The 24279-nt window shown below is 53.5% G+C and overlaps 1 protein-coding gene and 1 long non-coding RNA gene across 5 annotated transcripts; one reads left to right on the top strand and one right to left on the bottom strand.

The window, feature by feature from the left end:
• Nucleotides 1-122: 122 nt before the first annotated feature.
• LOC119866883 lies at nt 123-3154 on the bottom strand. Of its 2 annotated transcripts, none has more exons than XR_005381585.1 (3): nt 3027-3154; nt 1128-1238; nt 123-427 (listed from the first exon to the last, which is right to left on the bottom strand). It is a non-coding gene; the product is annotated as an uncharacterized LOC119866883 (long non-coding RNA). The 2 variants fall into 2 exon arrangements; XR_005381586.1 differs by having other exon boundaries at nt 1163-1238.
• Nucleotides 3155-3279: 125 nt separating this feature from the next.
• Nucleotides 3280-22646, top strand: SHF (Src homology 2 domain containing F). Of its 3 annotated transcripts, XM_038580303.1 has the most exons (7): nt 3280-3780; nt 12907-13048; nt 15404-15610; nt 17162-17302; nt 18516-18687; nt 18832-18951; nt 22324-22646. In XM_038580303.1, exons 1-7 carry the CDS (start codon nt 3280-3282, stop codon nt 22508-22510), a joined length of 1470 nt encoding a protein of 489 aa, XP_038436231.1. In that variant the 3' UTR covers nt 22511-22646. The 3 variants fall into 3 exon arrangements, with proteins under 3 accessions (XP_038436231.1, XP_038436232.1, XP_038436233.1); XM_038580304.1 differs by lacking the exon at nt 17162-17302; XM_038580305.1 differs by lacking the exons at nt 17162-17302; nt 18516-18687 and having other exon boundaries at nt 22324-22484.
• The last annotated feature ends 1633 nt before the right edge of the window (nt 22647-24279 follow it).

The following is a 24279-nucleotide window of genomic DNA, read 5'->3' as shown; positions in this document are numbered from 1 at the left end:
CAAGAGAATACTAGATAATAAATAAAAGAAATGACAAAATTAGAGTCACCATTTTGCAATCCCCAGCATCATAACAAATATAAGCAGAGATCATCAATGGAAGCTAAAAACCACTGGGCAAATAATTTTATTTGTTGGGAACAAATAATCAAAGGTCTTCGGATATCCCATGACAGCTTACCCTTAAATTGTAAAGATCTGATGAACTCCAAATTATCCAAGTGATCGAGCCCAGCATCACGAATAAAAGGACAAATGTGCACTACGGGCCTACCAGTGTGACATAGTGGGAAGTCCACAACATCCCCTATGTAGTGGTCTTTTCTGAAATGTCTAACCTATACTGAATCATGAGGAAACTGGAAAAACCCAGAATGTGGGACATTCTGCATGACAGCTGCCCTGGATGCTTCATAATGATCAATGTCTGAAAAACAAATTAACAATAATAAAATGGGGAACTGTTCAAGATTTTAAAAGACTAAAGAAACTTAACAAATGCCATAGGGGGGAGTCCTGGTTAAATCCTGAATCTGGTATATATATATATGACATTTTAAGGGGAAAAATGGAAATAATTTAATATGGACTGCATAATAGACAACACTATTGTGGATGTGTTCATATGGTCCTGTAGGAGAATTCTTTATTTTTAGGAAATGGCTGCTGAATTATTTAGAGTGAAAGTGTCATATTTGCAACTTGCATCAAACATTTAAGTTAAAGAGAGAAAGGGATAAAGTGAATATGGCAAAATGTTAAAAAAAAAAAAAAGTAGTGAATTTAGGTGAAGGATATACAGATTTTCACTGTACTTGTTTCTGTGAACTTGTCTGTAGGTTTGACATTTTTTTAAAAAAATGGAAGAAAATAAAGCTCACAATAAAAATGGGGAACTATGCAATGTTAAGTGAAAAAAAATAAGGACATAAAATTGTGTATGCCACAATTATAGCTATATAAAAATAAGAACAAGAGAAATGATCTTTATTCATTTCAACATTTGTTAAGCTCCTGCCACATGACAGGCTCTGTAATAAGACATGGGAGCACCCTGCTCCCCTACAGAATCCTGATTTTATGGTATAATGCTTGAAATGCAAGACTTTGGATCTGGCGAAACTCACCCAAGTCTCAGAGAGCCTTGCTGTGATCACCTCACCTCTATATCCTGGGTTCCTAGCAAGCCGCTTGGTCCCCAAGAGGGGCTCAACAGCCTGCTTCCATGAGTCCATATGCTGGAAAGGGAAGAAAGTGCACTAATAGATCATTTAAAATAACAGGAAGTGCAAGGTGCACATAGGGTATTAGTTTTAAAATTATCATTTAAAAAAATAAATAAAAATATCATTTATATTCTACTTTTATGATATCCACCCTCCTCCTCATCTAACATTTTTTCCTATTATTCTCCACCAGGAATCCTCCCCTTCTTTATGCTGCTTCCTACCATTGCTTTGGCCCAGCTCATGTTAACCCCATAACTTGGAGTGACCTTTTGCTTTTTTTTTTTTTTTGCTTCATCTGGTCAAATCCTACCCAGCTCGGGTCTATTTCCCTCATGAAGCCTGCCATCTTTTGTGTAGACTCAATTGATTTGGTTCCTCTGAGCTGTCAGCAGCTTAACTCCATACATTCTAAACAAACGTGGCTTCATTTGACACCTACCATTGTAAGCATTTCACAGGTTTCAAAACCTGTTCATTGTCCATTGTCTAATCCTCACACAACAATTATTATGTCCTTTGCAGATATAAGGAAAGTGAGGATCAGTTGTATTGAGTACCTTGTCCACAGATCTGGCTAGAGCCCACGACTATTGGACTCCTGAATCAGTGTCTCCTACAACCCTACTACTCTAAGTGTGTGTATGTTTTGGGGGTGAGGGTGGGGATCAGCAGCATCTGATAACTAGTGAGCCTGTTAGAACTACAGTCTGGGATGCTACCTCAGCTAGACCTACAGAATCAGAAACTGCAATTTAACAAGTTCCCTAGGTAAGATTTGTGTTCACATTAAGGTCTGAGAAGCACTGTCCTATAATGCCAACTAGAATATGCACAAAGCAGAAACCCAACAAATATTTGGAGACCTCGGCCCTGGAATTCCTAGGGGATTCCAAGTTTTGCCTTCAACATCTTCCTCTACTCCTCTTCCTCTAAGCCACCTTCCCCTTTGGAGCCTAATGTGGCTCTTTGCTCCCTCAGATGGCAGATGTGAGCCCAAGGATGAGAGAGACTCTGAGGCAGTGCCCAGGGGGGATGATGGTGAGATGAAGCTGCTACCTTCTCGGCAGAGCCAAAAGCAAATGTTGGCGTTTGCTTCAGGGCTACATTATTTCTGTGGAGAAACAGGCTTTATTTCTAAAACAAAAATGCCTATCGCTTGAGCATCGGAGCCTCGAGCCTCTCGAGAGGATAAGGGGTTGTGATAGACAACACTGGAACTGTTTCTAGACTTGATTTATCGACTTGTCTGTTTCTATTCTGTCACTAATCTGATTGACAACGAAACCTGGGGTTTGACTTGAAGGGATTTCTGCGTGTGTGCTTGCTGCCGCCGGGGGGCCGGGTGGGCCTGCTCCAAGCGGCGGCGCCCGTCGGTGGGAGGCGTTCGTTCGCGTAAGGGCTGTTTGCATGTGAGCAGGGCGTGTGTGGAAACGACACGGGAGAAGTGGGTGTCACTAGGGAGTTGGTTATCTGTGATGTGAGATGTGTCTGTCTGGATCGGGAAGCAATGCAGTGGGAGCAGCTGGGTGGGAGGCGGTAGGTGGGGCTCCCACGGTGCGCGGGAGAGAGGGGATTGTCACAGACACACGTCGTACGGAACAGCCCCTCCTCTCGCCCTCCCTAGCTGTTCTTCCTGGGATATTTCCCAGTTAGGAGGCCTTGGGGGAAGGGAGGCGTCCAAGCGCTGGGAACCCAGACGTGTGAGGTGCCGCGCGTGAGCTGCGAGCCGGGGAGGGGGACAGATGGAGACAGGTGCGCCCCCACGGGGGCACGTGTGGGGACACGTGGAGGACTCACCTTCGGTCCAGGATTCGCATCCCCCGCGTTGGGGGTCGCCCACTTCCTTCCCGTGTGTCCACACCCGCTGGAAGCCCGCACCCCCCCTCCTCCCAGGCAGGGGGAGGCCGACCCCGATCGGGAGCGGAACCCCGCCCCTCCCTTGTTACCCACGAGCCCCGCCCCCCCGCCGCCCGGCGGAGCTCCGCCCCCGCCCCGCCCCCCGCCGGCCGCCGAGCTCCCCGAGCTCCCCTCGCTCAGTCTGGCTGGCCCCATGTTACTGAGCGGAGCTCCTCCGGCGGGCTCCGGCCCGGGGCAGCGGGCGCAGGGGAGCGCGGGGAGCGGCCCGGGGGGGTCGCGCCGGGGCGCCGGGGGAGCGGGAGCCGGCCCAGGCGGGGGCGGCAGCGGCGGGGTCGCCAAGTGGCTCCGGGAGCATCTGGGCTTCCGCGGGGGGGGCGGCGGCGGAGGTGGGGGCAAGCCGGCGCCCCCCGAGCCGGACTACCGTCCCCCCGCACCCTCCCCGGCCGCGCCCCCTGCACCACCCCCGGACATCCTGGCCGCCTACCGGCTGCAGAGGGAGCGCGACTTCGAAGACCCCTACTCTGGGGGGCCGTCCAGCTCCGCTGCTGCCCCGGCCACCCCCACCGCCCCCGGCCCCACGCCGCCCCCGCGCCACGGCTCGCCTCCCCACCGCCTTATACGGGTTGAGACCCCTGGCCCTCCAGCGCCCCCTCCCGAGGAGCGGATCTCTGGACCCCCGGCCGGCAGCGACAGGGTGAGTGCTGCGCGGGGCGGGGGGGCCGGGAGGAGAGGTGGTATGAGGTCTGGGGCTTTCAAGAGGGACAAAGGTGGCCTGGCCGGGGCCGGGCCTGGGCCCCTCCGTGTTACGGTTCCTGGAGGACAAGATCTTAATCCTTGACCCGCAGGCTCGGAGCCTTCATTCACCTTTGTTCAAATTCTCGACCGACTAATCTGGGACGTGCGCCCCAAACTCTGCTTCTGTCCGTGGTATCGCCCCAGGACTAGTGACCCTCTTCCTCAGGGGCTTTGCTCTCTTCGTCTCAGCCCTCCGCCTCGTCCCGGGGCCTAATCAGCGTGCTTTGCTCTAACGGTATTTGAGCACCCCCACCCCACGCCAGTTGGTGGCCTTTCTGCCCTCCGGCAGCAGCAGCTCCCTGCCCTTTGATCTCTGACCCCCTCCTCCTCCCCCCACCCCCGCCCCAGAGCGGAGGCAGCACAAAGCTCCGTTCCTCCTCCTCAGGGAGCCCAAGCATCCTTGCAGGTGCTGGAGCCCCAGGAAGGAGGTGAGGGCTGGGGTTTCTCCCTGTGGATACAGCAAGAGCTGGCCTTTGCCTTCCTTACCCAGGGGTACTGGAGCCAGGTGGACTGTTGTTCTCGGGAAGCCAGGACAGGCCGTGTGTAGCTCTGTAGCTCTTCACCAAGGATACTGACCACTGAGGTCCAGGCAGGCCCACGGCACTACTTACTTCCCTTGTCCCCCCAGGTGTGGGAGCAGTCAGTGTTTAGAACCTGTTGCCCAGAAAGGGCTGAGCTACTGAGCCCACTTCTCTTCTTTTGGCCTCTCCTTTCCCAGGTCCATTCTGAGGGAGGCTAGAGCCTTTGGGAGACCTGCAGGTGTGGGATAAAAGGAGACTTGGGCATTCACTGTTCTGGAGAACATTCACTGTGCCTCCGAGGCTTCTGGTGGAGAAGCCATCCCTTGCTCAAGCCCACTTCAGCCTCCCTCCTTGATAGCTGAAAGCCATCTCCAGGTCCCTCTAGCCCTAAATTCCATGACAGTGACTCTGTGGGCTGTCCTGGCTCTGTTGTCCCCTCACACATCCCTGGAAGCTCAGCTCTGAGGCTTAATCCCTTTCCTCAGCAGAGAACACAGTTTTATTTGATTGGAGAGCAAAGTTCCTGTCTGAATCCATTGGCTCCAGGGTTGAGGTTTTCAGTGGAGAGAGCGCTGTTCTGCCCTATTTCCTGGATGAGAGAGATGTGTCAGGGTCAGAGCAGAAGCCTCAGGAATGTGAATTATTTTTTCCCTAGTTCCTGCCATGGGGCATGGCTGCCCCTCCTGGGCCAGGATCCTTAGCCTGCAGAAGGAGACTGTGCTATCATCACATGTCCTTTAGCTCCTCTCCTTCCTAATTGTCCCCCACTGTTGGGTGATGTGATGCTGGTAGTGGCAGTGAGGCAGAGGGAGCATTAAGCCTTGTTCTTACTATTGGCCAGTTAGTGTCCCTCTCCCTGACCACTGCCCATTGGCACATGGGCCTGAGCTATCCCTGGCATTCCTTTCTGCAGTCTTGGAATGGCCTAACATGCTTGCTCCCCAAGTCATGAGCTCCTCTAGAAAAAAGGACTGTTGTCCTCCTCATGTCTGTATTTCCCAAGTGCCTGACATGCTTGGCATAAAGAAGGGGTGAATGAAATACGTCCATTGAATGGTGACTGTCCATTGCTAGGGTGACCTGAAGGTCGGAGACTCCCTTAACAACAGCTCCTCTTTGTACATTTCCCCACAGAGATCCCCCCCCCCCCCAAGGAAGGGGCTGTGTCCACACAACTGTGGTTGACCCATAGCCTCTTCTCACTGAGGGCATCCATGTCTCAAGCTGGGTTGGTTCTGTGATCTGTGGGCTGTTCAGACCTTAGGGGCCAAGAGGTGTCTGACTCCTTTGTCAGCTGCAGGGACAGGAATGAAATCCAGCAGGATCTCCCAGGAGCCACACAATCTGTGGTTTCTTTAGTGGGTGTGATGAGAAGGATCCAGGATGCCATCCAAACCGGCTCAGGGGCAGGGACATTGTCTCTGCGGGCCCTGACCTGGAGCTTCCCATCACTGGGAGAGGGTAGCTCCACTCATTTAAGAGCAGAGTTCAGGGGATCCCAGAGTCCTCCCTTAGGAAGAGTCCAGTTCAGGTACCTGAGCCCCTTATTCTAAACCCAAGTGATGGCACATGCCTGTAGCACTCACACAGAGTTGCTGTCTCTGAATGGTGAGCCAGCCTGTTGAGCTGGAGTTTCTGTTCTGTGACATGTTTTGTCCCGATTCTCTCTGCTCCTCTCCTCTTAGCCACGCAGGTCTTCTTGGCTTGTTGCTTTGGGTTACTTCCTGAGGTGAGATGAGCTGCCTCATTTTCCTTCTTCTCCTGGAGCCCAGTGGCTGGTGCTGGGTGGGTCAGAGCCCTGTGAGAGGGCCTGGGTCAGGAGGTTTGATGAAATGGGTGGAAATACTTCTGTAATGAGAAGATTGAGGGGAAATGAGCCCAGTGGAGAGTGACTGTGGGGGGCAGGAGAGATTGGGGATTTAGACAGGGCCCTGAGAGGCCCAGGGAGCTTAGGACCATTAGTGTCTCCCCCTGCAAGGCTCTGGCTACTGGCCCTCCCTTAAACCCACCACTGCATTTGGCACAGGGGCAAGGGTGGCCATCTGGGCAGGCCTGGCAAGGCAGGTGTGGGAGCAGCAGGAACCGCACCCTGAACCAGGCAGGCAGGGCCTCACCATCTGGCCACAGGAAGGCCCTCATGGTGCTGGGCCCTGTCTGGCCTCCAAGCCATACTTGGGCAGAGGGGTTAGGGCCTTCCTTGCTTTGCTCCTTTGCTCCTTGCTTTTTCTCAGACCTGCAACAGGAAAAACCTGGTCTAATTAGGAAAGGGGGATGGGTATGGGAAAGGGACCCTGATTGGATGAAGCTTTGAGCTGTCTGTGACCATCTGCACAGTGTGTCCTTTGCTTCTATCCTGCCAAGATATGTGTGCATTTGTGTGTGTGTGTGTGTGTGTGTGTGTGTGTGTGTGTGTGAGAGAGAGAGAGAGAGAGAGAGAGAGAGAGAAACAGAGAAAAAGAGATGGTATGAACAATAAGACAAGCACCCTGTATGAATTGAAACTAGGGCTCTTATTCTTAGCTCATGGAGAGGCTGTTGGGGTTCATGAACCTCCAGATTGTGTACAAATATTTGGGTGCATGAGCATTTTTCTGGGAAAAGGCTCCCAGCTCCCAGATTCTTAGAGGGTTTCATAGGGCCCAGTGTTTTAAGAACTTTTATAAGTAGGTACACATCATACATGGTGTCCACACCATGGAGGAGTTGGATCCTCCAAGTCCAAATTTGGAGGCAAGTGAAAAGACCGGTAGAAAGAGAAAAGGGAAGGAGACACCGAGGGTGTCTGAAGTCCAGCAAGACATAACTGCCCTGGAGTTAGGAGGGTGGGTAGGGGCTGCTGCTGTAAGATCACAGGATCACGCCTGTGCCAGTGTTTACTGAGGATTTCCATATCATTAAATGACACTGGCCTGGACACTGAAAGGGACTTCCCACCCTAGAAGACTTGCCTTTTTTGGTTTTGGTCCTTGCCTTTTTTGAGTTTGTTCTTGCTTGAATTTTCCTTCTTATGACTTCCACAGAGTCTGGAGTTCTGATCTGTTTATCTTGCACATGTCCTTTAATGGAGGCAGAGGGAGGAAAAGAGAAGGGTCCTAATGAAGGGACCTTTGTGGACTGGTTAGGTCTCTTAACCCTTTGGGGCCCTGGCTGGCCATCTTTGCTGCCATTGCTGCTTGGCCAGGGGTGGGAAGGTACTACTGAGGCCTGCAACTACCAGGGGATTTTATGGCAGGCCTGTCCACTCTTCCAGTGCTCACTCCTTTGAGAAGACATCTGCAACTTGTTGGTTTGGCCAGTGACTCAGTGATACCTCAATCAGTGCTGGCACTCCACCTGTCGGGAGCTGGCAACAGCTAGGGCCCCATGGATCATGGGTGGGTGCAGCTGGCTGGGTCCTGGGGGGCTCTGGAGGGTAGCTGCTGCCCCCTCCAGCTGGGCCTCCCCACAGGACCAGTGTGATGTTAGGCAAGAGTGGAGGCAGAGCCCAGTCCCCCACATGCAGTGGGCCTGCGGTTCTTCCACAGCCTGGGGTGCAGCCTCGCTCTTTTGGAGCTGGCTTTGTGGCTGTCACTGTGAGCTCCTGGAGGACCCAGAAATTTAGTCTTTTTGTCTTTAATGATATAATGGTAGATAGTTATCTAGGACCTGCCTTGTGCCTGGTACCATTTGGAAGCAGCTGATATGCTTTAGACCAGTTGCTTCTGGCAACGACCCCACGAGGAAAGTTCTGTTATTATCCCCCAGTTATATATAGGGAGACTGAAGCACGGAAACGTTGAGTCACGTTTGCATGGTTTCACAGCTAGTAAGTAGGGGAGCTGAGATTCACAGCTAGGCAGCCTGACTGCAGACCGCCTGCCAGCACCATGCTCTGGGACCACTGCACCTTAGGGGAGTCCTACAGACCGGGGACAGCTAGTGTTCACTGAGCATTTGCTGATGAATGAGGGGGAGGAGACTCGGAGGAGGAATGGAGAGTGTGTTCCGTGCTGAGTTCACCATTTCCTGAACCCGAAGGCCAGCACTTGCCACCCAGTTCTGAAGTGGCCATAGACACACCTTAAGAGGCCTGTCGGTAGCCATTGTGTGTCTGTGATGTTTGAATGTTTTACAAGCATGACATTTCTTTGTAATTAGAAAAAGATAACAAATGTGTCTCATGTGAAGAAGTTTCCATGGCAGATAAAATTGGGAAGGGCATTCCAATAAGTGGGAACAGAGGGTCCAAATTTTGATCTTTTGGAAAAGCAAATAGTATGCCATTTCCAAAACTGACAGACTCTCAGCGGAAAAAGGATTTCACGGTTAAATACTTTGGAGAAATGCCGAGTTAAACAAAATTAGACAGCTCTCTTTGCTACATGAGTTCTCAGAGCCTTTAACATGCTAAAATGTATTTTAAATCTACGAGTAGAAAAGATGCCACATTTCCCAAATTCTCTGGAAAGTCTGCGGCAAGGCACTGAGAGTCAAGAGACCTGGGTCCCAATCTTGTCTCTACTGCTGCAATCTGTGTACCCTGCCGAGCACCGAAACTCGGACTTTAGTGTCTGAATAGGAGAGATCATCATCAGGACTAACATTTTTGAGCACTGACTCCATTCCAGCCTCTGAACTCAGGACTTTTACATTCATAGTCTTTTTTTTTTTTTTTAAGATTTTATTTATTTATTCATGAGAGACACAGAGAGAGAGGGGGGCAGAGACACAGGCAGAGGGAGAAGCAGACTCCATGCAGGGAGCCTGATGTGGGACTTGATCCTGGGTCTCCAGGATCATGCCCTGGGCTGAAGGCGGCGCTTAAACCTCTGAGCCACCCAGGCTGCCCCTTTCATGGTCTTCTTCCCAATCCTACGAAGTAGGTACTAATACCATCCCTATTCTACAGGTGAAAAACCAGAGGCTTCCAAACATTAAATGTCAACTGAAGAAATGGAGGAAAGGGGTGGTGGTAGACTTTGGGGACCTTGCAGAGCTCAAAGCCTGTGGCATGTGCTCCTAGCTAGCTCCCCTTGGACCCCAAGAGTTCCTGGGGCCAGGAACTTCTAGCAGGGCCCAGCTGCATCTGGTGTGGAAGGTCGCACCAGATGGTGGGCCTGCCAGCTATTGCGGGAGAGGCTTCGGCAAGAGAGAGAGTCAAAGCAGGACAGCTGCTCTGGGAGGGGCACTGCCCATTTGGAACAGGCACAAGAGCCAGGTCTGGAGCCTGCCGGATGACAAGAGGAAGGGGATCTGGTTGGCAGGAGGCCTGGGGACAAGGGGGCCTCTGAGCAGCAGCTACTTGCCTACTAGTTTGGAAGTATTTCAGCATTTCGACAGCATTCTGTCAACCAGACAGAGGGTTTGCCTAAATATTAGCCCTGGTTTTGGGTGCCTTCCCTGCCAGTTCTTCCCTTCTGCCCTCAAACTGGAGACTTTGATCCCCATTCAAATCCCCCATTCTCCTGACAGCCTGCTCCTGCAGCTGCTACTGGTTTGTCAGAGTGGTTGGAGTTGGGGATCTGAGAGTCCGTGTCACTCCAAAAGATAGAGTCTGAGGAGAGGGAGGCCTTTTGAGCATCCAGTAAATGTGCTATGACCTACCTTGTGCCAGACCCTGTGATGGATGTGGTATACAACAGTGAGTACAGCAGTCAGGTAAAGGTCTCATAAACAATAAATCACGATAGAGCAAAGGTATCAGAAGCCTGCAGAGGCAGTTTTCTCCCACCAAGCAGTTTTGCCTCCTCACATGACCTGTAGGCCACTGGGAAGCCAAGCCTGGCCTCTGACAGGGATCCTATGGGCCCGGGGTGGGTGCCCATCTTGCCAACCTTCCCAGCAGGTGTTTCTGCTTCTGCTCCTGACTCCCAGCCCTGTGGGTGGCTCCTCTGGGTGACCTGCTCAGGGCGGGGGGCTAGGATTTCCTGGAGCAGGGTGTGGAGTCAGGGATGGAACAGAGGAGCCATTGACCTGCCCACAGAGCTGCCACCTGGGTGCCCACAGGCACTGTGGGCTGGCACTTGGGAAGCCCGTGCTCGGCTGGGGAGGGGTCATGGCTCAAGCCCAGCCCAAGACTCCAGTGGGAATGGCACTAGTTTGGTGAGGGAATGGCTGGGCAGGGAGGGGCGGGTGTCTGTAGAGTTGGGGACCCTGGGGCTTGGGCCAAGTGCTTCTCACTGAGCAGCTTCCAGGGACTCAGTGCTCTCCCCCGATCTCCCCACTGAATTTGCTATGCATTTCTCTTCCGAATAAACAAGGAAAAGTGTTTCCTTTGTCCATTCTTCCTGTTTTATGTGAACTAATTTAACAAATATTTACTGAGCACTTTTAGGCACTGGGAATTTAGCAGTAAACATGGTTTCTACCCTCAGGAAGCTCACAGTCTATAGGAAGACAGATGATGAAACAAATATTTATGACACAATGTAATAATTTGACACAATAATATGACACAATGTAATAATAATGCTCAGCACAAAGGCACTTAACCATTGCTTGGGGGAGGATGGAAAGGCTTTCTGAAGAAAGAGAATAATCTAATCCAGGCAGAGGGAAAAGCTTGTTGGTAAGAAACAAAACATAGAACTTCAGGTAACAGAGTGATCCAAGGCTGGTAGGGAGAAACCGAAGAGGAAAGTGGATCTTTAAATCCCTTTAACTTTGGGCTTTTTTTGTGTGGGCATTACACCATTTAAGGATAGCATGTCTGTGGATTTGGTTACTGTTAAGTGTCTGCCACTTAGGAGTGTGAGGCTGGGGGCCAGCTCCCAACTCCAGAGCCCCCTTGGTCAGTTGGCTGGGGCTGTGGGTGCTACTTGGCCTGAGAGGAAGCAGCTTGGGGTAGGAGTGGATTTCTAGAGAAAGGAGGACTGGGGGGGGGGGGGGGGCTCCAAGGGGAAATAGGCAGTGGTCTAGTAGAGACATTTTTCTAGTACCTACTGTGAGCCAGGTGCTTATTAGAGCTGGAGAGTCAGAAAGGACAAAGAACTCTAGGCTAGGGGATGATCCAAAGGTGGGGATGGTATGACCTGAGATGGTGGTCTTCTCAGAAGCAGGCAGAGATTCGAGGGAGGTGAAGGAGCTGGGGGGCTTGGGTGGGAAAAGATGGAATAGTGGGAGCTGAAGAACGGAAGGGGGAGATGGTAGGAGATGTTGGGATGTGCTTCAGAGACCTCTAGAGGGGCTCACAGGGGGCCCCAAGAAACATGCAGGAGGGGTTTCTGTGGTGGGCAGTTTCCTTTCTCCATTTCTGCTTTGCTAGGGGTCCCGGATCCACTGACCCAGGGCAGGCAGTCACCCCCATAGCCTCCCTGCTCAACTGGCTCCCACAGTCCTGATCTGGCCCAGACCCAAAGCCCACACCAAGCACAGAGGAGATGTAGGAGTGGCCCCTCCTCATGCCGCAGGCCCCAGAGCCACCTCTTGTCAATGCCTGTCAACTCAGTGTGCCGTGCTTCCCCTGAGGTGCTGGCAGCCCTGGGCGGGCTGGGTTGTGTCTCCACCTCAGCCTCCCCCCTTCAAGGAGCCAGTGCCCTGCTTGGAGAAAGGCTCTATTGTCCTCAGCTGCACCCCGCCCTGAGCACCTTGAGCTCCTCCTCAGGATGTGTGGCTTACAGTTCAGTCTGCCTGAACTGGAGCAGGGAGAGAGGGATGGTCATGAACCACCTGTGAGGGAGAAAGGGGCAGTGTGGGATATGAGGCCAGGGCACCACCTTTTCTGTTCCTATCATCAGGAGCCAGGGGCTTTCAGCAGAGCTCAAATCCTGGCTCTCCTCAGGGCTGTCCTAAGGTGGCCTCTTCTCCCCGGATGGCCAAGATGCTCACTGGTGGCAGGTTGGCAGCATAATTTCACACAAAGGGCACGGGTTCCAATCAGGTTCCTCCACTTATACAGAATGGTCTTGGGCATGTTGTTCCCTACCTGCCATGAGCCTCCATTTCCTTAAAATGAGGATGATAATACTCACATGATGTTGTGATGAATGTTCTGAGGATAAACCAGTAGAACTGTGCCATAAAGTGAGTACTTGGCTCTTTTCTTGATGGCCAGCAAATTTGTCTTTGTTCAGCATCTGGGAATGAACTTGTAGGCATAGATCAAGTTAATCTGTTTTCTGCTATTCCTCACTTGTTCTTTGAACTTCTCCAACACCTCTCTGAATTAATTCCCTCTGTTGAACCACCTGGTGTCAAATACCTCTGTTGCCCTGTCTGGACTCTGACTGAGGCAGGCAGTAAGGCCCAGAGCTTAATCCGGGCCATTTAACCTAAGGGGTGCCCCAGAGGCACAAAATTAGCAGAAAAGAAAAATCTATCATTCTGTTGACAGACTTGAAGGGGAGCCCTGCAAAGGAAGAGCCAGAGCTCGTCTCCATCCAAGCTCAGAGCCTGCCCTTGGATACCTCGGGCTCTGGATGTAGGACATTCTACCCAGGACTCACTCCTATGGACAGAGCATCTAGGGAGAAGCAGAGCTGTCTCTCAGATGTCTGAAGCCTGCTCTCCTCACTGTCTTCCCACAGTTGGCAATCCTTGAAGACTATGCGGACCCGTTTGATGTTCAGGAGACTGGTGAAGGCCCAGCAGGAGCTTCAGGAGCCCCCGAGAAGGTGCCTGAAAATGACGGCTACATGGAGCCCTATGAAGCCCAAAAGATGATGGCTGGTGCGTGGTGGAGTCAGGGGTGGGGACTGCTTCCTGAAGCCTACGTATTTGTACAACAGGTTCTGGGACCCACAAGACAAAGGCTGATTCCATGATCCCTTTACTAGATCCTTGGAGACCATGGGTCTACCATGGACCACCTGGGGTCTTTGGCCCTTGCCTTCAAGAGTTTTTTTTTTTTAAGATTTTTATTTATTTGACAGAGAGAGAGCACACAAGCAGGGGGAGCAGCAGAGAGAGAGAGGAAGAAGCAGACTCCCTGCTCAGCAGGGATGTGGGGCTTGATCCCAAGACCCTGGGATCATGACCTGAGCTGAAGGCAGACACTTAACCAACTGAGCCACCTAGGTGCCCCAAGAGAGTCATTTTAGAAAAGGAGCAGTGACTTGTGGTGCCTAAGACATGAGGTGGTAGAGAAAGGCACACAACCAAGGGTCAGGAAGGGCAAGATAGTGGTATGGGCCAGAGGTCATGGAACCCAGAAAGAGAATCACTAGCTTTAGAGAAGGTGGTGAGTTTGAGATGATGTGATGTCAAAGTGAGACATCTTTGTGGCAATTGGAAACACATGGCTGGAGAAGCAGATGCAATGCACGTGATGCTGGTCAAGCCTGTCAAGGAGCAGGGGCAGAGAGCAATGAATAAGACCTGGTCCTGGGGAGCAGAGCAGAGGTCAGGAGAGGATCCAGGGAAAGAGCACGAATGTGGGTGATCAGAGAGGAGGAAAGGGGTGAGTCAAGCCAAGGCCTCAAGGCAGGATGAAAGGAAGGTTTGTTCAGGGGCAGATAGTTTTAGAATTGGCCATACTGGGGAGCCAAGTTGAGAGAGGCCAAAAAGGAGCAGTGAAGACTGGAATGGGGCATTTGAACTTGCTCCAAAAGAAGAAGGAAAGCAATATGGATTATTAAGCAAGGTAGAAACAGAGCAAATACATTTTAAGGGGATTACTGAGGCTTCAGTGTACAAAACAGACTAGAAGAACTGGGCATCAGAAAGATGAGTTAGCATTTGTGGAAACTGTTGAGACTTTAAGGAGCAATAATTAACACTGCTTTCTTCCCCTTCTGAGCTTGGAGATCATTGAGAAATAAGATTAAGGAAACAGATGAAGATAAGAATGTCAGCTTTATTACTGATAAAGTAGATTAGGGAACATTACTTAGCTATCTCTCCATGATGGGCTTCTTAATACTTCCCAGAAGTAAACTTGCCCACTCAGCCTTGGGCCATGCAGGACAGTTATAGGCCCCTTCACGGGGGGCAGGAGGAGAAAGAACCAGAAGGCAGAGCTGAGAAAGGGAGCAAGCATCCACTGGTGATCAGATAAGCTGCTCTCCTTTCTTGGGAGAAGGGCAAGGAGGCAGAGCATGGTCAAGAGTGTTATTCCATGGGGCTCATGGAAACGTGAGCTGATAGAGTGGAGGTCACCCTCACAGTAATCTAGATGTGGAGAGATGAGGGTAAGAGTCATCAGGTACTGGTGCCGAACAGATGGGATTTAGAGGATGAAGGAGGGCCAGGACTGAGGGAGAGCAGTGTAGGAGACAGAAAGGAAGAAAGTGGTGAGGGTGGCTACTCTATGTAGATCAGATGGATGTTACCCCAAGGGGACCCACGAAGGCCCAGTAATTATAGGTGAAATTTTGCGCATTTTCCGGGGGAGTAGCTCCGTAGCTTTTATTAGATTTCCACAGGGGTGCATGATCCCAAAAAGAGAATCACAGAGCAGACTAGAAGAACTTCTGGGGAAAGTGGCAAGTTTGAAACATAAAAGTGAAAATCTTGATGGCACTGGAAGTGTATAGGGTGCCATGAGACTGAGCAAGGAATGAGGGCAAACGAGACCAAAAGAGGGTCCAGGGAAGGAGACCAAACAGGGGCAATCAGAGAGGAGGACCACAAAAATGACTTATTAGAGGGGACAGTTTCAAAGAGGGAGTGATCAGTGGTGTCTGATCAATAAAGGATTTTCTGATTGTCAAGTATATTACTTGGGTTGCAAGGGAAAAATTGGACCTGTGTAGCCAAGAGGAGGTAGATTAGGAGAGACCCTGCCTCAGTTTCCAAAATGTGTAAGCCTCATTTCCCTAGCCCTTGCTGGCCATCTAAGAATCTTTTTTCTATCTTTCACACTGGTGCTTCTCTGCCCCTGCCTCCATTGGATCCCATTGTTTTGGAACTCCAGAGGTATTTTGAGGGCAAGGGATCCCGGATGTGTGGCCACTGGGCCTCTGAAGCCAGTGACATCTCCTCTGAAGCAGACTTGGTGGGTTCCTGAGGGAGGGTGCTGCCCGAGTAGCTGAGCCAGGCAGCCAGGGCTGCTCTCACACCTCCCCTCCTGCCTTGCCCTGGCAGAGATCCGGAGCTCCAAGGAGACAGCAGCTCAGCCCCTGCCTCTGTATGACACGCCCTATGAGCCAGAGGAGGAGGGGACCACCCCAGAGGGTGAAGGGACCCCTTGGCCTCGGGAGTCCCGGCTGCCAGAGGATGATGAGAGGCCCCCCGAGGAGTATGACCAGCCCTGGGAGTGGAAGAAGGAGCGGATTTCCAAAGCCTTTGCAGGTAAGCCCTGGTTGGAGAGGGTGGGTCTGCTGGGGCCTCTGAACAGCACTCCAGGCCCAGGGGAGTGGAAGGAGTGGACCCCAGGGGCCATGGGAGGCCCAGGTGCTGGGCTCCAGGGAGGTATAGTTGAGTGCATCACAGAGATTGGTGAATTGGGCAGTGTGAGTGCAGCACTGTGTGCAGGGTCAGGGAAGGGGCATCCCTCAGACACCAAGAGGCTTAGGCCACTTCCACCTTTTGGGAGATTGGGTATATTTTAAATAAAGAAATTCCAAACAAAATGATAAAACTTGTGATATATGTTGAATACTCACACTTAACAAAAGAGGAAGGCATTTAACTCTCCAGACAATGAAATGGCTGTGTGTAACCTTTAGAGATCCCAGCCCTGAATTAGGGAGCCATGTCTCCCAGTAGCAGGCTGTGCCAGACCAGGGGCGCCTGTGCCTCAGGGGGATTTCTGAGGAGCAGAAACTGGTGGGGAGAGGGAGGCTATGAGAAATCCCCCTTTGCTGAATGAAGGGTAGGTTTCTCCTGTACCAAGCACCCCAGCGCCTATCCCAAGCCTGGAGTCCGCCCTGCAGAGGTGTGTGTTGGTGGCCTGAGTGGGTGGTGCTACAGCCTGGAGAGCCTGGAGAGTGCTTTAGTCCCTGGACTTGATTGAGTGAGAACATAAAGGATATAACTGTCATTCAACTCCATCCCCACTCCCATGCTCCCCTCATCCCTCCTTGGGCAAGGGGCTCATCCTGGAGCTGGACTCAGCTCTCTGCCCTGTCCTCCCCACCCTGGCGGCCAGACTGGATAACCACAGGTTTCTAATTTGTTTCCTGTAACGCGTGCACCATTGAGGATGAACCGTTTATTTCCAGAAGTCTCCTTGGAGAATCAATACTGTTTGGATTGCTTAATGGGAAAATCTATGCTCGTCATTAGGAAACCTCGTTAGCAGTCTTGGAGCCGCCAGTGGCATCCTTCTCTTAATTGTCAAGGCTCAGGATTGAGGGTTGTGGGGGGTAAATTTCAATAAAACATCTGCCCCCACATCAGAGACTTCCTGACAGCCTGGAACTGGGCTGTCTCAGTCTCGCTGCCCATGACTTCCCAGGCCATGGGGAAAAGGAGGAAGGACAGCAAGTCCGAGGGTGCCAGAAGGCCATGGGAACCTGGGTGTGGTGCTGGGAGGTGAGGGCAGCTTGTTGTTCCTCCTTTCCTCCTTCCTGGTCCCTCTGGGCCCTGGAGGCTTATGAAGGTTTAAATGAAGGGGACCCACACGGCTGGCAGGGCAAGACTGCATCCTATTTGCTATCTGTGCCTCCCACCCTTGGACTAAGCTAGCCTGGTGTGATCACTGTGGCTCCGTCCAGCCCCCTGATGGTCCTGTTCCCCCTAAGAAACCACCCTCGCCTCTACTCTGACCCTCCTCCTTTCTAGGCTATCCTGTGTCCTGACTCTGGGTTTTGGTGTCTCAACCTTTGCCTCTCTCTGTCTCTCTCTCTCTCTGTCTCTGTCCCTGTCTGTGTCTCTTCTCCCTGCTGCTACTGGCTCCAGTTGACATTAAGGTCATCAAAGACCTACCTTGGCCTCCACCGGTGGGACAGCTGGACAGCAGCCCCTCCCTGCCTGATGGGGACAGGGACATCTCCGGTCCAGCCTCACCCCTCCCTGAGCCCAGCCTGGAGGACAGCAGCGGTGGGTCCTGTGGGAGCTTCTGGCCAGGGTCACAGGTCCCCTCACCCCTCAGGCCCTGTGGGCTTGGGTTGGAGGAGCAGAAGTGGGGCAGGGTTTGGAGAACCTGGGAAGAATCTCCCTCATCCTGGAGGAAGAGAAAGGGCACAAAGTACACATCCCTCCTTCCTCCCAAAGGTGTGAGGAAGGGGTCTCCCACAAAAATCCACTGTTTTAAATTCACTTCTTTGCATACGACTTTAATGCAAATGACTATTGGGGTGGGGATGATGATAGCACAGGTGTCTGACTCCTGTGAGTAAGAGAAGGGTCTAATCCTTACATCTGGTGACTGAGAGACAGATAAGGGCCTGAAAGTAGTAGAAGGAGAGAAAAAGCCCAAATAAGGAGAAAGGAAGCACTGGACACTTAGTCTTTGTTCAGTTTTGTACAGAATGGGCAGCCAAGGGCTTGTGAACACCTGTTTGTACATTTATGCCTGAGCGAGGCGGGGGTGGGGTGGGGGGTGGTATTTTGTAAATACAGGATGGAGGAGGGTCTCTGTTGCCTGTCCATGTGCACTTGCACCCATGTGGCCCCTTGGCTCCCTCCCTGCCTCGTGCTGGCCCAGTGGTCAGGCCTGCCCTGGGCTAGGAGGGCAGAGCTGCCTCAGCTGGCTTCCTCCGGGTGGGGGCAGGGAGCCTGTGGGCAGCGACCTTGGGGGGGGAGGGGCGGGGGGGTGCTGGCGGCTTTGGGCAGGATTAGCCTGTCAGGATGGCACCAAGGGGAATCGGATAATTGTTCTCAAATCGATAAGTCATTTCTACAGAATGGCTTGGCAGGGTGATATGGAGAACGGTAATGAACTCTGAGGAGGAGAAAGAAACAATATTATCAGCGGTGAAGCCACCCCGAGGGGGAATGGAATAGGGGAAGGCAGGCAGCTGCTCCACAGGGAGAAGTTTAAGTGGTTTCTCATGTAGCTCCTGTCCCCTCTCTTCCCACAGTGTAGGGACTGGTAGGCACAGTATGGCACAGAAGGGCGGAGCCCCACCCCCAACCAGGGAGTGGACCCAGGACTCTGTCCCCAGAACCAGTCAAGCCCAGGAGCATGTCCCACCCTTCCAGAACATTCCTTTGAACCCCTTTTGGCAGAAAATGGGGGTGGAACACTGGTTATTCTATAGGGCTCTATCTCTGGGGTCTTCAGAGTCTATGACCGGTATATTCCCCACAGCCCAGTTTGAAGGATCTGAGAAGAGCTGCCTGTCACCTGGCCGGGAGGAGAAGGGGCGGCTACCTCCCCGACTCTCTGCAGGGAACCCCAAGTCAGCCAAGCCCCTAGGCATGGAGCCCAGCAGCCCCTTGGGGGAGTGGACAGACCCAGCACTGCCTCTGGAAAACCAGGTGTGAGTGTCTGTGTCCAGCTGGGGACTCTTTCCCCTCCCTTCCCCTCCCGCCACTGGCTTGCCTGCAGGGGACACCCAGAATGGGTGGGCCTGGACAGCGAGGGACCCAGCAGAGATGCCCCCCTTCCTCTCTCTTGTCCTCAGCTGGTACCACGGGGCCATCAGTCGAACAGATGCCGAGAACCTGCTCCGGCTGTGCAAAGAGGCCAGCTACCTGGTGCGCAACAGTGAGACCAGCAAGAATGATTTCTCCCTGTCCCTCAAGTGAGTAGGGGTGGGCCAACTACCGGTGTTAGGCAGGATTTGCTTGTCAGGATGGCGCCAAGGAGAATCCTTGGGAAGACAACAAGCAGGACAGGAGGAGACTCCCAACATTCTCCCCATGCCCAGCCAAGCTGGGGAGAACTCCATCCCCTACATGCACATTTGCTGATTCTGGGCCAGGCCCTGGGGATCTGGAGTGGTTTGAGGCTCAGCTCCTGATCTCAAGGTGCCTAGAGTCCGTTAGAGGAAACAGTCAAGCTACAGTGTCCAGCTCAGAAAGTTTCTGTCACTTACTAGCTATGTAGCCTGGGGACTCCTTAACTTCTCTGGGCCTCATTTTTCTTTTTTATAAAATGAGGGAATAATAATATCTACCTATAGGGAAGGATCAAGTGAAATAATACATGGGAGGCACTTAACACAATGTTAAGTGCCAAGTAAACTATCACCGTCATCTTTATTAATGGCAGTCCAAGATGTTCCTGAAACACAGGCGAAGAGATAGGAACTTTGCCTGAGGGGAGGCTGGGGGTCCTGGGAGGGGGTGGAGTAATGGACACAAAGCTATTGTTCACTTGGAAGAAGTGGGCAGGAGGTCTGGGTGCTAGTGGTTGTTATCCAAGTTTTAAGGGATCCAGGAAGAGGAGTGGGAGGCAGGGCACTCCCTTCCCATCAGCCTTCGTCCTAGGGAGCAGATATACACAGACCAGCACTGATTTCCTAGGCCATCCCGGCAGAATGGCCCTTGGTACCTGGGAGTTCTGCCCCTGCACCCCACATGGCAGCCTGTCAGAATGGTATGTCCATTCACAACCCCTCATCGCTACTGGGACATCTTACCACCTCCTACCGCATTTCCCAGGGGCATTAGAATACAGGTATACCCCCACTTCAAACAAATGCAATATACAGAAGTTTGGGACTATTAAACAGCTACATTTGAGGATAATTACTCAACTTCAACTAAAAGATCATGGGAAAATGCCAGCCAACCTAAATTTTATTCTTGGGCTCAATAAAACCAGCCAAGTGACCCTAGGCAAATCATGTAACCTCTCTGGGCCTTGGTTTCTTCCTTCGCAAAATGCATTGATGGGTACTTCTTAGGTTTCTCGTAGCTCTCATACTCTGCAAATTATCATAAAATCATAAAAGGAGCATTAGGAAAAGTTCGTCTGTCAAAAATTTGATATAACACTAGGAATGTGTATTGCTTTAATAGTTAAGATTCATAGAGCATCTATGTGCCGAGCAGTGTATATACCCTCTCCAAACCAACTACCAACCTGCAAGATGAATCTCTTTTTTATAGACAGAAATAAATACAAAGAGGTATGTGACTTACTCAGGGCTACCAGGTAATAAAGTGCCAAAGGCAGGATTTGGACCCGGCTCAGTCTGACCACAAGAACGACACTATTTCATTGGATAGCTCCTCCTCTCATCAAGTCTGGACAGTCCAAGGCAAGGGTCTGACTCCCCGAAGGGAGCAGGGCAGGGCTTAGCCTTAGCCTGGGGGAGTAAGGGGGGAGGCAGACCTGGATGCTACTACAGCCCAGGCAGATCTGGCCCCACTGGCGTCTGTCTGCCGGAGCCTCGTTTGCATATAAATGGCTTCTCTGAAATACAATTATGGTTTCTCTGCTCTCTGTAATGCAAGGGCTTTCACTGGTAATTAAACAGCTTCCTCCAAAAGCCATGTCAGCTCTGGCCCTGCGGCCCAGCTAGTCCCACCCAGGCTCCTAAGGGTTGGGCAAGGACTCTGCTTGGGACTCTGTCCCAAGAGGTCAGTTATCCAGAAGGAGGCTTGTTGCCACACTGTTCCTCTTTTGGCCAGATCTCTCCCTCAGGGAGAAGATATAATGCAGTTTTTGGGAGAGGTGATTATCCCAAGTGGACTGTGGGTATGGGGGTATCTCCAAACTGAGAGAGTGAGGGAAAGCAAGGCCCAAACTGCTGCCCACAACTTGGGCCGGGGCCCATAGGGTAAATGGGAGAGGGACTTCCCATTGGAGAGAAGGGAGAGAAGGAAATGCCTTCGCTCTCTGCCACCCCCAGGAACTGTTCATTTTCCTCCAGCCCTTAGCTCCTTTGCCCAGGGCCTGTGTGGTCACTGTCAGCCTCAGCCGTTATCTCAGGCCTACAGAAGAAGGATGCCTGCCACCCCCCCAAACACACAGCTTGGGGCCCCCAGCAGGCTTTAGGACACTGTATCCTGGGGCAGGGGGAGGGGATTGGGAGGGTGGGTGATAAGGCCTGTTTTTTCCTGCCATCCGTTTCTTCTCTTCAGTCACCCACTCTCCCCCACTCACTTACCTATGGGCCTAGGGAAGTGGGTCCAGTCAGAGGCCTCTTGATACCCAAGCAGGGGAGGGAAATGAGGCTTGCCCCTCCTCACTGGCCCTAGCTCCCATACTGGTTTCTGAGCCCTGCACTTGTCTCCAAGTAGGCTCTTGCCAGGAGAGACAAGTATGCAGGCTTCAGGGCCCCCCAAGCACTGTGTCCTCCTTGCCTGTGGTAGCTTGGGCAGATGCTGTTCTTGCTGGGGCCCCACCCCCATGCTTTCTCTCTAAGAGGGTGTCCAGACAGCTGGGAGCTGGCCAGAGCTCTGAGCGGCAGGGTCCTTGTCTTGTGGGCAGGGCCAGGCACTAATGTCGATTTCCTGGATTGTGTCAGGGAGATGGGAGAGGCAGTGGATCGTTTCCTCTCTGAGGGAGGGAATGGAGTTACAGCCTCACCAATGATGTCATTGCAGGCTGAAGGGATAGAGGAGCTGGGGGCTTGGCCCAAGGCCCAGTTAGCAGGAGGGTAAGGGGATATCCCCAAGACAAGGCAGTTGAGCCTTCCCTGATTTGGGAGGGACTTCCAGAGCAGCTCGCCCCGTCCCCTGGTTTCTGCAAGAGAGAACCTCAACCGAGATTCACTTGGTTATCACATCTATCCACACACTGTCTTGCCAAGGATGTTTGTGTCTCCACGTGAGTCACCAGGTGTCCTCCCCCACAGCTCAGAGATGAGGAGGGTAAACCAGCCCTGACCATACAGGCTGGAGAGCACTGGTGTCTGGGTCCCAGGGTTTGGGGCAGGGAGAGTGGTTGGTTGCTAGAGTTTCCACTTGCACACACCCTGTACACACACACACACACACACATTTGTGGCACACCCAGTGCCCTCACCACACAGGCAGTGCCTACTGTTACCTACTCACAAAAATCCCCTCTGCCTCCTCCATGTTTTCTGGACTGACCTCCACCTTCCCTAGTCACCTCCCCACACAGCTGGCCAGGAACAACCACATTTGCTGCAGGGGTGGAGGTGGGGAGGGGCCTGGAGGGGGCCCCTACTCACCAGGGTGTCCTCTCCTCTTCCCAGGAGCAGTCAGGGCTTCATGCACATGAAGCTGTCCCGGACCAAGGAACACAAGTACGTGCTGGGCCAGAACAGCCCCCCCTTCAGCAGCGTCCCTGAAATCGTGCACCACTACGCCAGCCGCAAGCTGCCCATCAAGGGGGCCGAGCACATGTCCCTGCTCTACCCTGTGGCCATTCGGACTCTGTAGATGTGAGGCCCGGGCGCCGTGACGAATCCTGGACCCGGCCCTGTGCCCACCCCTGGCCGGGGGCTGTGGCCCTTCCCAGGGACTCGTTGTGTCAAACCTTTCTTCCCCTCTCCCGAGAGATCGAGCGGAAGCTGGAGATTCCTTAATTTATTGTAAAGGGGACGGCCTGCTGGGGCCTTGGAGTAGAAGGTTGCGTGGGGCCGGGGGCGGAATCCCCGAGGAGAAAGGACAGTCCCTGGAGGAAGCCGCTGGCCTCCGGAGGCGTTTGAAGCTCCGCGGCTCGTCGCCTTTTCCACCGCTGGCGCCCAGGTGGCGACCCCCTTCTCCACCGCCCCTTCCCCCGGGTCAGTGCGGGGCGCCCTGGCCATCCCTCCGCCTCCCCCTAGGCCGCCGGCGGGCTCGGTCCAGAGGCCGGTGCGGGGCTGGGGGAGGCAGACCCCCGGGCGGAGGTGGCATCGGGGGCGGGGGGACGGAGGAAGGGCTCGGGCCGAGGGAACTAGCGCAGTCCCGGGCCGCGCCGGCTCCCGGCCAGAGGCAATAAAGAAACCCAGTCCTGCCAGGCACCGCCGCGCCCGCGCCTCCAGCGCCGCCCCGGGCTGTCGGGGAGGGGGCGGCCGAGCGGGCGCAGCTTCTGTTCCTGGATCAGCCCCGGAGCAGACCGCGGCGGCTGTGAAAAGCACTTTCGAAGCATCAAGTTCCTTCCTTTGACGAGATGTCAAAACATCGCCGCCGCCGCCGCCCCGACTGGGCCCCGCGCCCCCGCCCGTCGCGCCGAGGAGCGCGCCCCCGACAGCGCGAGCGGTTTCCTGCGCTCAGCCTCGCCCGGGGGGGGGCGGGGGGAGGCGGCCGCGCGGAGACAAAGGGGCAGCGCGCCAGGCGGGCGCGGGAGGGAGCGGGCGGGCGGCCCTGCCACGCGGAAGCCGCGCACCCGCCGCGTCTTCTCTCCGGAGGAAGCGGAGCCTGCCGCGCCTCGCCCACTCCCCGACCGTGAGTCCCGGCCCTGGAGACTCGCAACCCGCAGGTCTGGGCCCGGACCTCCCCTCCGCCTGGGGCTCCGGGCTCGCGGCCGAGCCTGGCGGGCGGTTCGCGTGTGCCCCCTGCTGGCCGTGCCGCTAGCCGCGGGGCGCGGGCGCCGGGCTCCAGCCCGCCCCAGGACGCCCCTGCCCGCGCCCACAGCCAGAACCCCCCCCCCCGCCCCCGCCAATGCCCACTGGGCTACGGGTCGGAGCTGCTGTCAGCCCCTCCAGGCCCGCGCCCCTGCCCCCACGGGGCTCCCCGTGGGGTGGTACAGACTTCCGCTGCCCTGGGAGCACAGTCTGAGGGCCTCCTTACAGAACCTAAACCTGCAACATCCAGTGCAGTGTCAATCGTGGGATTTGGGAGTTTCTAATGCCCTGGCTATTTTATTGAAACCCAGGATCTATGATCTGACACATGTAAGAATTCTGTAGGGACAATCGAAAGGCTCACTTGAAACTTAGACATTCCCTCAAAGAGGGTTGCCCTATCTTTAACCTGGAGGGTATTCAGTCACTTTGCAGATGAGAAAACAGGCTCGGAGAGTTTAGGTGATGTGCTCATCCGGCTCCTTGCTTTCATCTCTTTACCTGGAAGACCCATGTAAGCACAGGTGATCAATTCCTGTTGTTCAGAGGTCCTGGAGCAAGCCAGGCAGATTCTGGCCCCCTGCAGGCTCCTGCTCTGTCCTGCCACACACACCTCCTTTGTGCTTTGTGCCAGCTCACCTTCTCCAGAACTCCCACCCCTTT

This window comes from Canis lupus, chromosome 30 (assembly GCF_011100685.1).
Source record: "Canis lupus familiaris isolate Mischka breed German Shepherd chromosome 30, alternate assembly UU_Cfam_GSD_1.0, whole genome shotgun sequence".
Classification (NCBI taxonomy): Eukaryota; Metazoa; Chordata; class Mammalia; order Carnivora; family Canidae; genus Canis; species Canis lupus.
Note: the sequence above shows the minus strand (reverse complement) of the source record. Positions and strands in the feature narration are given on the sequence as shown.

What these genes read in the sequence shown, in the direction of transcription:
- SHF (XM_038580303.1), top strand. Translation starts at nt 3,280, where the DNA reads ATGTTACTGAGCGGAGCTCCTCCGGCGGGCTCCGGCCCGGGGCAGCGG. An exon ending in CCCCGGCCGGCAGCGACAGG is followed by an intron (nt 3,781 to 12,906) that starts GTGAGTGCTGCG and finishes GTCTTCCCACAG; the next exon opens with TTGGCAATCCTTGAAGACTA. An exon ending in GATTTCTCCCTGTCCCTCAA is followed by an intron (nt 18,952 to 22,323) that starts GTGAGTAGGGGT and finishes TCCTCTTCCCAG; the next exon opens with GAGCAGTCAGGGCTTCATGC.